Source organism: Copadichromis virginalis, linkage group LG9 (genome assembly GCF_057382275.1).
Source record: "Copadichromis virginalis isolate Kocher_CV1m ecotype Utaka linkage group LG9, C_Virginalis_male_GT1.1, whole genome shotgun sequence".
Lineage (NCBI taxonomy): Eukaryota > Metazoa > Chordata > Actinopteri > Cichliformes > Cichlidae > Copadichromis > Copadichromis virginalis.
Window position 1 is genome coordinate 7,537,775 of NC_140626.1, and position 14,553 is coordinate 7,552,327.

Genomic DNA, 14,553 nt, shown 5'->3' on the forward strand with positions numbered 1-14,553 from the left:
CACCCTAGCAGTGACCTCTGACCCCAGTCAGATCGGAGCAGTTGGCGTTTTGAATCCAGCAGCAGTTTGAGTAGCATCAGTGACCTGCTTGCACATTTGTCTCTTAGCCTTGTTGTGTTATGCCCCCTCGAGTCAAAGCTGCATAACAGTTAAGGTGAATGGGGTTCGCATTCGAAGACATTTTTCTTTACGGGAGCATGTCGGCCATCAGTGTGTGGATGAGTTATTTTGGAAAGTGTTCACAGGCCCTTCACGTTTTATGAATTAAATGCACTTCTTGCTTATTTTTCTGCACACAATAAATCACATTTACAAAGCAAAGACTTCTTTGTAATTACTGTGAATTTTATTTAATGAGCAATCTTTGTCACGGCACACTAATCTGAGCTTTACTGAGGTGAGTCTGGTTTACATTGATGCTAGCTTAGGTCACACGATTAGCAGGCGAACATGGCGCAAAGGTGAAATGGAGCGACCGATCCAAAGCCCTCTGCTGTGCATCTTCCACGACTTTCCTGTCCACTCTCCACTGTCTATAAAAATGAAAGGCCCAAAAAAATAACACATTAAAAAATATTATCTTTCCAATTTACATATGGCATCATCACCCAACCCCTCCTTTTTCTTTCCTTTTTTTTGGAGGACTGCACATAAGTGCACTTCTGTAGCCTGTGCTTTGTTGGAGTTTATCCATTCTCTATACGTAGACAAAGAGTGGGCACGTAGCAGGACCATCCTTGAATTAAGATCCAGCTTTCTGTTAGGATTTTTCTAATCATCCCTCAAAGATCCAAGGCAGATGGCCAAACAAAGTGATGTAACCAGACTGAAAAAGGCTTTCACTAGGGCTGCTCGATTATGGCAAAAATGATAATCACGATTATTTTCACTGAAATTGAGATCTCGATTATTTGACGATATTTATTTAACAATAACAATGTATTGAATAATGACTTTAAAGATTGTCAAAAAATAATATAAAATAGTGTGCAAATACTGATAACAGTGCAAATGTTTGCAATATAAAAAATAAATGAAAAATGTAAACATCTATGTTTAGTGAACTTTGCAGTGTTGCTCTGTGGTGCAGCTACGACACTGTAGCAAAGTTTACACACTGTGTCTACTTGATTCACGTCTGACTCCGCGAACCCATAATGTTTCCACACCACTGAAGTTTTTTTTTACCTCTCTTTTCAACCAACGGCAGTCACTCTCCTCTCCAAATAACTTCTACTTAGCTTTCCGAGCTTCCCTCGGGTCCTCTTAATTGTTGTGACGGGTGTTCGAAATGCAGAGAGGTGCGCTCGATTTGCCACACGGAGCAGTGCGAGAGTAAAGCACGAGGGAGGAGCTAATAATCGGCTTAGTCATTTTTAATGATCGTTGAAAGCCCATATCGTAATCGTGATTAAAATTCGATTAATTGAGCAGCCCTAGCTTTCACCAATAAAATGGTCAAGAAACACCATCTCCATTTGTTGCAGAGCTCCACTAGTCTGGAGAAACTGTAAGCAGAGCAGCCATCTCAAAAACTCATAGCTGATCAGACCTAGAGTGGACAGACAAAATCTGGCAGGATCCAGATATTGCTCATCACTGGGCCTAATGGGATATTTGGTTAAGTACGCTGGTGCCAGCATCATCCTGTCATGTGTAAAATAACAACTAAAGGTATCTGAAAGCTTTGTCTATCATTTGTGTGTCTACTGAAAATGACATTGCATTCTGTTGTCTTCTTTGATCAGATGTTGAGCCTTGAAATGCTTTGACCTGTGAAACAGAAAACAACAGAACTATTAAAAATTCTAGTTACACTAGCTGGATTTTATTATAGCTTGTGCTTGATTGTAACTGGACATTGCAAAGGGCTGCAGGTCTAGCTTTTAAACAACCGTTGCTCTTGATTTCTGTTCATTTGGTGTCTTTTTGTGTTTGAACACCAAAATAACCTTCTGGGGAGAATAGAGAATGATGACAGGGCAAGTTGACCGCTGCTGTTACATCAACAAGAAATCAAACCCTTGCCCACTCCTTCCTCTTTCTCATTCTCATTTTTGTCTCTTCCCTCTCCAATGTGCCTGAAGTGGAAGAAGGGAGTTTTTAAAATGCAGGTTATGTAGATAGAGGCACATACTGAGACCTGAATCAAATTATGAGCACACGGAGGGAAATTAGCAAACTGTAGAAGGGTTACAAAAATAGCTGGAAGTTTAAAAGTAGCACTTTGACATATATCTGTATTGCCTTCTGTGCAACAGTAAAGGGGTCTGTGTTGTGTCATTGACCCATTCAGTGAAGTGAATTAGCAGATGTGGCCCGAAAGTGTTTTTTAAAGTGTTGTCTTTAGGGCCTCTTAAAATGAGAACAAGTCTTAATTGTGATAACAGTACATTCAGTTCAGTTTAATATGGTTTTATCATGGCCTCCAGATGCTTTATATTGTAAGTTAAAGACACTATAATAATACAGAGGAAACTTCAACAATTAGATCATCCCATACGAGCAAGCAATTGGTGACAGTGGGGAGGAAAAACTCCCCTTTTAACAGGAAGAAACCTCCAGCAGAACAAGGCTCAGGGAGGGACAGATGTGGAGAGGGAGTCTGGACAAAAGAAACAGTCAGAGATTAAATCCTGAAATGAGCTAAAATGAGTCCCACAAATGAATGGAAGTTAGCATGCTAAGTGACAATGGCAGCTCTGTAAAACATTCATATATACCTACCTAACGATCAGGTGGCTGATCGTTAGGTAGGTATTCAGTTTTCAGGCTTTGGATAGGTAATTTTTAGAGTGTAAATTTATACTGTTTTAAGCTTTGAACATAAACGGTGGTCATCAACTTTCAGCTCGACTCACTGGAGCCATCTTACACCAGGACAGTTTTCATAACCCTCCTGATCTCCCACCGCTGGCGCTGCTCTGTTTGCCTAGTGACTGTGCAGTTGTGCTTCAGCTGCCTACATAGGTTGAGCCTTCTCCTTTCTTTGTGTACAAAGTTGCCCAAGGATAAATTCCCTGAACAAAAATCATGAGGAAGTTTCCCCCTTTCTTTCTGTTCCTACTTCTTCCTCCTGCAGTGAATATGGTCTTATAAAACACAGCAACGCAATAACACCACAGATAGAAACTTAATTAATGTACACATTGCAGAATTAATCAACAGGTATTGCCTCAAGTCCATTCTCTCACTTTTTATACCTACATAAAGCACCCAGAGGAACGCACATCCCACAGTTTTATTCCACTCTGTGTTCTGCCAAAGTCACAGTCAAATTGGAATCAACTATCCACACAGAGGAGGAATATCTCCAGCTTTATGGAGTCGTAATGCGGTAGGGGTACTGTATAAATAATCTGTGCACAGAAACACTTCCAGCTGTTAAACAATATGCCCTTTGCCGTTTTTCTCTTCCTCTCCTCCTTTTGAGTGTGCAGGGCTTTGAGCGTGAAAGCAGGCAGGGGGTTTTGTATGGAGAAATGATTTTGTTTAAATATTTGCCTTTTGTAACACCTCCAGATTGTTGCACTTTATGCTGTTTGGTATTACAGAGTGGAGCTGGAACATTGCCTGTATCAAACGGTGCTATTAAGGTTCAGGTTATAATGTGAAATTGAAATCCCAGAGTCTGTTTACAGTTAGGCCTTTTGAAGCATTCCAGTGTAATCTGTCCCTGCTTTTGATATAAAGATAGAGTATTGATATAAATGAAGGGAATTCTGTCTTTGTTTTTAAAACCATACCTGTGGCTTTTGATTGATGGATGGAAACGCTATGGTAGGTTGAGATAATAAAGACTTGCTTAAAACCTCACTCTGAGGTTATAGTTTCCCCCACTGTATCAACATAGTCAGAAAGGTGAAACACGGAGTGCAAAGCCTCATCCCCACTGGGCTACCATGAATTGTTATTTGTGAACAAGGGATGATAAAATAAACCCAGGTCTTTTTTTTTTCAGGGACATCCTCGTTGCCTTTGGCCAGGTTGAGTAGGGAGCAGCTTTCACGCTCCATTGACTGATCCTTACAGGAAGTGAGGGGGGAGGTAAAAGGAGTCCCTTCACCACAGATCCTCAGCATGTACCTTGACTACATGCTGAGCCCATATCAAAGGGGGCACTCTGTCCTTAGCCTGGGGGACAGAGAGTCTGCTGTTTGGGTCTAGAGAGACATGGGTAATAGGACAGCTTGTCACACTTGTGCATATGCCTGCACGTTGCTGCTGTCTTGCTTGGGTTGCAAAGTAGCGACACCACAAAAAAAAAGAAAGAAAAGGAGACCGTATGCAGAGGGGTTGCATTTATATTAAGGTCCGAACCATCAACCACAATGACATGAACTCTAACCAGTTCTCACTAACAGTGCAGTGAGAATACTTAAATTTTGGCTTCTGAAAATTGTTCTTGCATCAGGAGTAAAAAATACATCCAAAATATATCTCCCGCCCATTCTGACCACATCTTGTTGCTGTCTGTAGACCAAACCAGTTTAAGCCTGCGCACGTGCTACGTGTTGCAGCGTTGACTTTCATTATTCATGTGGAAAAATCTTGCCTCGTTCATAGACAAAATCTGCATCCACGGGGCAAGATTTACAATACTTGAAGTCACTGATGAACACCTCGACACAAAGCAAAGAAGTCTTTGCTTTGTAAATGTGATACTTGTAAGGCAAGGCAAGGCAAGGCAAGTTTATTTGTATAGCACAATTCAACAACAAGGTGATTCAAAGTGCTTTACAGAGACATTAGAAACAAGAACAAATAAAAAGCATGATTTAAAATTGAATAAAACAAGCAAATAAACTAACTAATTAACAAACAAACAACAGTATATAAAATCAAAACAGATAAAATCAGAACAGTAGATAAAATCAGTAGTTAAATGTAAGTTTTGAAATTTAAGCTTAAAGTGTGGATTTGGTGCTTTATTCAAATGCAGCTGAGAACAGGTGAGTCTTCAACCTGGATTTAAATAAACTGAGTGTTTCAGCTGATCTGAGGCTTTCTGGGAGTTTGTTCCAGATATAAGGAGCATAAAAGCTGAATGCAGCTTCTCCGTGTCTGGTTCTGACTCTGGGAACTGATAAAAGACCGGATCCAGATGACCTGAGGGATCTGGATGGTTCATACTGGGTCAGGAGGTCATTGATGTATTTTGGTCCTAAACCATTCAGAGCTTTATAGGCCAGCATCAGAACTTTAAAGTCTATCCTCTGACGGACAGGCAGCCAGTGTGTGGTAGGACTCGACTTAAGCGGTCAAAGAAGTGCAGGAGACTGATGCTGTCCAGTGTAGCAAGTGATTTATTCACCATTCTGTGGCCCAAGAATATTTACAAAGAAACAAATAAGAAACTCAACTCTATAATAAACTCAATTCAAATAAACATAACTGAACTTAAATCAACGGAAATTAAGGTCAAACTGCACACAGCTACACTGACCTGAACCCTTCTTCTGAAACACCTGAGTTCGTCTGCTTAAATAGTCCCCTTAATCAAACACTTTCTCCTCTGGACTATTCCATTCAGTAGGTAGGTGAGATGAACATGATTATATTCATCCTCTACTACTCCTCTTGACTGGCAACATAAACTCTGGTGTAATCAATACATATCACAACATTAAATCTATTTCTTTATAAACCCTTTAAAATCAACTTTATTAAATTATAAGAATTCTTCCCCTCCTGCCCTTGGTCTCTTCCTGTGACCTCAGATGAACCCAGAAGGTATAAAGCAGGAAGTAGAACTACATTTCCTCCTTTTGCTTCTGGAAGACAGGTAGGTAAAGGTAAGTTCAAACAATACAAATTAACAGTTGAAATAAATAACATGTTAACTTAACAAACTTGCATGAATTGATTTAAACCAAGATGTTATATTATATAATCTGTAAAAGTGCAGAACATAAACAAACCCGGGATAGTAGATGTTTGCCTATTGCAGATTACATGTGAAATATGGTTAAATCAAAACAAGAATGTTAACTAAGAATGTAGACAAATGGTCTTCTCACCCACTTTGTCACACAGTGTAAGGACCTCAGAGCTGGACTGATGTGGTCCACTTTTTGGGTCTTAGTGAGGACTCGAGCAGCAGAGTTCTGAATGAGCTGTAGTTGTCTGACTGATTTTTTAGGTAGACCTGTAAAGATGCTATTACAGTAATCAAGCCTACTAAAGATGAATGCATGGACTAGTTTTTCCAGGTCCTGTTGAGACTTCAGATCTTTTATCCTTGATATATTCTTGAGGTGATAGTAAGCTGACTTTGTTATTGTCTTAATGTGTTTTTCTAAGTTTAGGTCTGCATCCATCACTACACCCAAATTTCTCGCCTGGTTTGTGGTTTTTAGATGTATAGATTGAAGTTCTCTGGTGACCTGTAATCGTTTTTCTTTGGCGCCAAAGACTATTACCTCAGTTTTGTTTTTGTTTAGCTGGAGAAAATTGTGGCACAACCAGTCATTGATTTCCTCAATGCATTTACCAAGAGCCTGTACAGGGCCTCGGTCTCCTGGTGACATTGTGATATATATTTGTGTGTCATCTGCATAGCTGTGATAGTTTATTTTGTTGTTGTTTATAATCTGTGCCAGTGGGAGCATGTAGATGTTAAACAGAAGGGGTCCCAAGATGGAACCTTGGGGAACTCCACATGTGATACTTGTCTGCTCAGATGTGAAGTTACCTATTGATACAAAGTATTTCCTGTTTTCTACGTATGTTTTGAACCAGTTTAGTACAGTTCCTGAAAGACCTGTCCAGTTCTCCAGTCGTTTGAGTAATATGTTGTGGTCAACTGTATCAAATGCTGCACTGAGATCCAGTAAAACTAGGACTGACATTTTTCCACTGTCTGTATTCAGACATATGTCATTAAACACTTTGGTCAGAGCGGTTTCAGTGCTGTGGTTCTGTCTAAAACCTGACTGGAAGGCATCGTAGCAATTATTCTGTTTTAAGAAGTAACTGAGCTGTTGGGAAACTGCTTTTTCAATGATCTTACTTAAAAACGGGAGATTTGAGATCGGCCTGTAGTTGTTCATTTGTGTCTTGTCAAGATTGTCCTTTTTCAGTATAGGTTTGATTACAGCAGTTTTTAGTGATTCTGGAAACACACCTGATAATAAAGAAAAGTTGACGATCTGTAACAGGTCTGACTCTAAAGTCTTTGAGACCTTTTTGAAAAAACTTGTTGGCAGGACATCTAAACAGCAGGAGGAGGAGTTCAGTTGACCTAAGATGTCCTCCAGGTCTTTGCTGTTAATAGGTTGAAACTGTTTCATGGTGTTTAAACAGTTTTTTGGTGGACACAGTACATATCCTGGATCTGCTGTTGATGTACCAATTGCTTGTCTAACTTTTTGGATTTTTTCAGTGAAGAATTTGGCAAAGTCATTGCAGGCCATGGTCGAATGAAGTTCAGCTGCCACTGACACAGGAGGGTTTGTTAGCCTGTCAACTGTAGAAAATAAGACCCGAGCATTATGGCTGTTTTTAGTGATGATGTCAGAGAAGTAGGACCTCCTTGCATTCCTCAGTTGTAAATTATAATTGTGAAGTTTCTCTTTATAAATGTCATAATGAACCTGGAGGTTTGTTTTTCTCCATCTGCGCTCAGCTTTCCTACACTCTCTTTTTTCATTTTTCACCAGTGTGGAGTTTCTCCATGGAGACTTTTTCCTTCCAGAGATAACCTTCACCTTAATGGGAGCAATAGTGTCCATTACATTTAACATGTTAGCATTGAAGCTATTGACGAGCTCATTGACTGACCCTCTGGGCAGGTCAGGTGTTAATGGGAAGACCTGGTTAAAAATTGCACTACTGTGTTCAGTTATACACCGTTTTGTGATCACTGTTGTTGATATATTTGTGTGGGCTGAGATTTTACTTTCAAAGAAAACACAGTAATGATCAGACAGGCCCACATCAGACACAGTAACCTTTGAAATGCTCAGGCCTTTGGCGATCAGTAGGTCAAGAGTGTGTCCTCTATTATGTGTGGCCTCTGTTACATGCTGAGTCAGCCCAAAGTTGCCCAGAGTGTTACTCAGGTCTTTAGTCCCTTTGTCCTGAGGGTTGTCCACATGAATGTTAAAATCCCCAGCAATAATTACACAGTCAAAATCAACACAGATCACAGACAGCAGTTCACTGAGGTCATTAAAAAAGTCTGTGCAGTATTTGGGAGGCCTGTAAACATTAAGAAACACAACTTTGGATGGGGCCTTCAGCTGTAAAGCCACATATTCAAAAGACTGAAAACTTCCAGGAGATAGCTGCTTACAGCAACCCCTTCTCCTCTCCTGCTCGCCCTGACCTCACTGATAAAACTGTAGTTAGGAGGGGTCGTCTCGATGAGAACAGCTCCACTGTTACTTTGGTCCAACCAAGTTTCAGTTAAAAACATAAAATCAAGGCTGTGCTCAGTGATTAAATCATTAATTAAAAATGTTTTCCCAGCTAGAGATCTAATGTTTAATAAAGCCAACTTAAGTGTTTTAGAGGTATTACTTGTCCCCTCGTGTTTGGGAGCAGTCTGTGGCACACAAGGTATGTTTACTATGTTTAAAGATCTTTTAGAGTGCAGCTCTCTGTGTTTTGACCAGGCCACATGTCTCCTGTCACCTAAAAGTACAGAAATTTTAAAACCTTCTAGTAAACAGGGTCCCAGCTTCTCCTGGGAAAAGTCATCACTGCCATAATCCTCACAGCCCGGACCCTTCACATATCACATATCAGACTGCGGAGACAGGGCATGAAGAGGAACTAAGGGGGGCGAGGCTGGGCAATGTGACTTCGATTGCTCTGTTGAGGGTGGGGCTCGATGGCGAACCTTTGGCCGCTCTGGTGGGGGGTTTATGGGGGACAAAAAGGGATTGGGACGGGGGGTAGATCTGAGCCCAGCATTGACCCGCTCCATCATCTCCTCAGTGAATTTCAGGTGTGGGGAGGAGGGAGAAAGGGAGGGGGAGGAGGGTGATGGCCTGTCAGGGGTTTGGGGGACTGGGGAAGGTCGTGGTCCCTTGTCCTGGTCGTTGGTGTTGTTGAGAGAGTTGGAGGCAAATAGGGACCCCTCTTCTTGCCTTAGATGTCTCTCCTTTCTGAGGCTCTTCCTCAGATGCCATGGATGTCTCTCCTTTCTGAGGCTCTTCCCGGGTGGGGGCAAATGGAGCTCCTCCTCAAGGTTTCTGCTGGGCTTTGTCTGTTCTTGGAGTACTGTTTGTTCCTCTTTATGAGATAACTCCTCGTTTATCTCAGCCTTGGCACCAAGGACTGTTAGTTGAAGTTCTCGTCACCAGCAATGCACATTTTGGCAGCATGCTGGTAAGTATTTAATGTAAAAGTATATCTGCATTTGTAAATACGATCAGGACGTCTTGGCCCTGATGTTCGTTATTGGCTGTTCCTGTCAGAGCATCAGCATGCAGGCTAGCTGATGGGTTGCCTGTTCGGGGTTTAAGGGGGATTTAAGACTGGAAAAGCTGAAGGCCCTCAGCGCATGAACTTATATACATGTTTTTTATGCTTGTTTCAGTTGGTAGTGACTGCAGACCATCAGATGAAGAGCCTTCAGTTTCGGAGCATTGCCCCCAAGGCCCCGGCTGTGGTGCCCTCTCCTTCCCCTGCGGTCCAGTCCTGTCAGCCCTCATCTGCTCTGCCTGAGGCTACCACTGCCTCAAGCCCCAAGTCCATCATTGTGCCCACCCAAAACTATGCACTCATGCAAATAGCAGGTCAAGATGGCACATTCTCCCTGGTGGCGCTCCCACCTTCTGTTTCTTCTCAGTCGCCGCAGCATCAGAAGAACCTTAAACTACCCATTCCCAGATACCAGCCAATGAGGAGCAAGGGGACCACAGATAAGGTCAAATCTCCTCCACTACCTGCCAGGGTGAAAACAGCCTCCAGAGTTTCTGACTCAGCACAGACCAAATCAGTGGGTTGTGGAGCATCAACAGCTATTAAGAAGAATCTACAAGAGACCAAGCACACAAAGGAAACCCTTGTGCCCAAAGAAGAGCCTTCAGAGCAGCTAATTCTAATAGACCCAGCCTCCTCTGACATCTCTGTTACTGCTCTTCTACCAGATAATGCTGTCCTCTACCCGGGTTCTCAGTTGGAGCGAGTACCAGATGGCTCAGAACGACCTACCACCACTGGTCTCATTCAGAACCTGCAGTACCCCCCTGCTTCCATCAAAAGCTCCCAAAGCAAATCACCGGAGGACAATAAGACTACAGTGAGAGTGTGCCAATCTAAGCTGGCTGCAGCCCAGACCCAGGGCAGTATCACTGTCCTTTCTCCAGCTATCTTCAGTAAAGCAGTCCAGATTATCCCATCCCCACCTAAGGGGAAATTACCCATTTTGCCCTACTCTAAAATGAAGAGCACCCTCATCCCAGCTGCCAAGCTCAATAATTTATCTCCAGAAAAGAAAAGTTTACCTGGCCTGAAAGGACTCACCAGCCCTTTAGATTCTACATCCAAGTCCCATGAGACAGCTGAAACCTTGAGTCACAACCAGGTGCCTAAATCCAGTCTAGAGCCTCAGGCCCAGCCCACATTATTGCCTGTTGTAGGAACACTCCAGAAGCCACCTGGCAAGAAGAGAGGAAGGAAGAGAAAAACAATGGAAGACATCTTAGCTTTTGAAGCCCGCAAGAAAAGGTCTTTATCCTTCTTCCGTAGAAGGGTCCCGGAGAAACAGCCGGCAGTTGTTCCAGGATCCAAACAAAAGGAAGTTGATATTTCAAAAAAATACCGCAGCATTCGACCCAAGCCCATGTTGGTGATGGAGACAGTTCCCCAGTTGGTTAGTCTGCCTGCTATTACGCCAGATGGCCAAGAACAGGAGCTCATACTTGGTCATCAGCTCCCCACCTCTACCACAACAAAAGCATTGGACTGTCCACCTCAGCCAACCCCGGTAACCCTCCACCTCAGAGGAGGCTCCCATCCTAGAGTGTTCATAGGAAGCCGACCGCCCCACCGCTGCCCCACCTGCAGCCGCTGCTTCAAATTCAAGCATCACCTTCAGAGCCACATGAACAGTCACGCCAACAATCGGCCGCACATCTGCCCCGTCTGCCGCAAGACGTACGCTCACTCAAGCAGCCTGAGCACCCACAAGAAGCTTCATCACTCTGAGGTACGGCCACGTCGTTCTCTATCCTGCGAGTTCTGCGAAAAGGCCTTTGGATATGTTGGGGTATACTTCAGTCATCTGAGAGAGGTCCATAAGGTGGTGCTAACCGTGGAGCCGTCAGTCAGTCATCACGAGGAAGACGTGCTTGTAGAGGGGTAAGATTATTAGCGATTGAGATAACTAATGAATATATGCTGCAACCTCATTTTTGATCTTTAACTTCTGGCAAGGGGAATTAAACAGCCAAAGATACTGACTGACTGCACCTTATTCCTTTTATTTCTCTGCAGGGGCAGCTTGCCGGAACCATCAGATGAACAGGATTGTGAAGATCCTGTGGAGCTGCAGATCAAATGTGGCCGCTGTCAGGCAATCACTCCCACCTTTGCAGACATGAAGATGCATTTGCGATATGTGCACGGGGAGGAGGTCCACATTCAACTCTGTGAGGGCCAACCCCCACGGGGAGGCCGTGAGGCTGAGAACGAACTGGTAAAGCACGCTGCCCACTACTGGCGACAGTTAAATGAGAAGCGCAATCTGGTCAAGTGTGGAAGCTGCGACGAAGAATTCTTTTCTTTCTCCAAGCTTAAGAAGCACATCATGTCCCACCACCGAGGAAGGGAAGGAGATGACAGCGGGGTCCTCCCATCACCAGAAAGCAGCGGAGGCCTCGGCATTCTTGCCACAGGTGCAGTTTTTAACTGTGTGCTTTGCAGTGAGGTGCTAGACACTAAAGAGCTGGTCATGGAGCACTGGAGGTGTCACCACCACTGTGAGCGTCCGAGCCTGCTGTGGGATGCCCTGAGCTCATACTCTGGCCAGGAAGAGGGCGAGGCCGACCGGGATCTGGAAACTCCTGCTCCAAGCCCGCGTTAGCCGACTGGCCCTTTGGGTTGGCGTGGGCTCCTACTCATACACACTCAGTTCTAACAATCAGCAGCACAGGGATAGAGATGTTCTCTTATAGCACTAGTTTCATCTTTCACCACTGGAGAAATCTGACCTTGTGCAAAAGATGAAAAACAGTAAAGATAAAATCAAGCCTGTGGTGAAAAGTGATCTTTGTGTTAAGATTTGCAAGAGATGCTCTCGCTAGGTCAGAGAATCCAGTTTTATACACAATATCATTTTTCATGTTATTTTGATTGCACTGTTCTGTTTTTGGACTTTGTTTTGTTTGGAAGTATGTATTTAATATCTCGTTGGAAATGCAAATGATTATTTTCTATCTATTGTTTATTTAAAAGTTATTAGAGGTCATCTATGACCCAACTGAAATAGTCCAGGGGTCATTTCACCCTTTAATATATCTAGCCATGCAGATAAGATCAGATTTTCTTATCTTTTTCTTTTTTTTAAACGTGCCGAACCAAAACGAAAAGTGACACCACACACGATCAAATGTTTAAAAGCGAAACATGTTTTTGTAGCCAGATAATCCTTTCCATGTAACACCAGGCACATTTTTCACAGGACAAAGGTTTAGCAGTCAACTGCTGTAGCTCCAAGTTTGTTGTTCATAAGTCACAATAGCTCCTGCAGCTTCCTACTCGTTATTTCCCATTCATTTTGCTATTTTTATAAGCAAAACATTATTGGGGATATGTAAAATGTGAGCACAAACTAATTCTAGTCACCTCCATTTATCAGATAGAGTCAGAAATCTTAAAGATGACTCAAGCTACCAGGTCTGCATGGCTAGATACTACAAGAGAGCATTGAGGAGATCATTTTATTCGGGGACGGCTGAATTAAAAGTAGTTCATTGGGTACCATCTCAGTGGCTGACAATTTAACCACTGGCCTTTGCGTCATAACAGTTTAAAAGTGTTCTGTAACTGTACAATCCTCAGTGTAGTATTGCTCGTGTAACAGAGTCCGATTAAGGGCAGTATTGGGGTTCATTATCCACCTGGACCCATGAAGGAACACTTTTCTTAACCAGCACCCAAGTGACATCCTTGTGGCCTTCTGAGAAAAAAAAAAAACGGAAAAAAAATGTTGGTGTTCATGCGTAACGTGACTTATCATTGGTATGGTCCTCAGTAAGCCGAGTTCTATCTTCTTGACTTGTCGATTAATGCCTATATGTGTATTCTGTGATATGCCAAGGGTCTATTCACACTTGTGATTGTAGAAGTGAGGTTTGCATTGAAGCTTTTTCAACCACTGACAGAATACCATCGGTTTAGTAAATACGCAAAGGAAAACCATTGAATCGCCTACCTGTTGTTGCCAGCTCATGTACGCACCTGTGGAATTGTGTGCACCTAGACTCTGAATAGTTTTAATATAAACTGTTGTCAAGTCCAGAAAATATGCTATTTTATACTATATAGATTATTAAAGAGGTCTCTGAGAATATTTATGCTTGTTATTGGTCCTTAAAGAACCAGCACTGAGACATTTGTTGTTTGCTTCTTTTTTGGGGGTGGGGGTGCTTAAATGTCTTGCTCTTGGTTGGGGAGCACAGTAGCTCTGTTAACGTCTGTCTGTATGTATCTTTCATATGAAGAAGAAGAAAATAAAAAAATCACAGGGTCAAGTGAATGTACCTGAATCTTTTAAAAGACCTACCAAAAGTATATATATGCTACATAGACTTATTCTATAGATAGAATATATAGATATAATGAGAATAAATATATATATATATTTACATAGAGTAACTAGTGAATCAGCTGCTTTGTTCTGTCAGTGAAGGAGGGGAAACAAGATGCATATATCATTGCCAGCACTGGCAACAAAAAGCCATGTAGAGCTGTCCTTATGTGTCTGACACAAACAGGGGACTGAATGAAGGCCAAAGCACTGAGAGAGTACTCTGATGTGTCTGGGTGTTCATCGGTGACTTGTTCCTCGCTTTCAAGCCCTCAACGCAAACCAGGAAGTGGCAGGCTTAAGGGTCAGTCTCTTCTCTCCTCAGATACGTGCGTGTATGACTGTCAGCAAAAGTCAGAAAGTGAAAAATCTCACATTAGGCGATGTAATGTGTTTGGCTCACATGATATGTTGGCTGTCAGAAACAAAAAAAATAACAAAAGACTGAAAGTGTTCGTGCTTGTGGCTGTTTATGTACCTGAAGAACCTGATGTTTATGAGAATAAAGATATGCTTTGTTCAGGACACTGTGTGTGTGTGTGTGGACGTTTTTTTTCTTCTTCTTTTTTTTCACTAAACAGTAACTCAGGAAAAGTTAAAGTTCAGAATGCTAAACTTGTAAGAAGCATAGACTGTATTTGAAAACAATGGACAGAGCCGCCATGATGCCACCCACTGTGTATTTGAAGGTTTAACATTAGCTCTTTATAATAATGGGGCTGGGGCTTGCTGGGCCTAGTTTAAGATGGGACATGGTCACTGCTCCCGTCTGGACGCTTCTGCCCCTTCCT

The 14,553-nt window shown here is 42.5% G+C and overlaps 1 protein-coding gene across 5 annotated transcripts in view; it reads left to right on the top strand.

The window, feature by feature from the left end:
- The window catches only part of znf438 (zinc finger protein 438), a 54,753-nt gene extending 40,466 nt beyond the window's left edge, over nt 1-14,287 (top strand). For all 5 annotated transcript variants that reach the window (XM_085467523.1, XM_085467525.1, XM_085467522.1 and 2 more), the window contains 2 exons: nt 9,548-11,313; nt 11,449-14,287. In XM_085467523.1, coding sequence (XP_085323649.1) covers nt 9,572-11,313; nt 11,449-12,037 — 2,331 coding nt within the window. In that variant the 5' untranslated portion in view covers nt 9,548-9,571 and the 3' untranslated portion in view covers nt 12,038-14,287. The remainder of the gene's footprint in view (nt 1-9,547; nt 11,314-11,448) is intronic.
- Nucleotides 14,288-14,553: the final 266 nt, after the last annotated feature.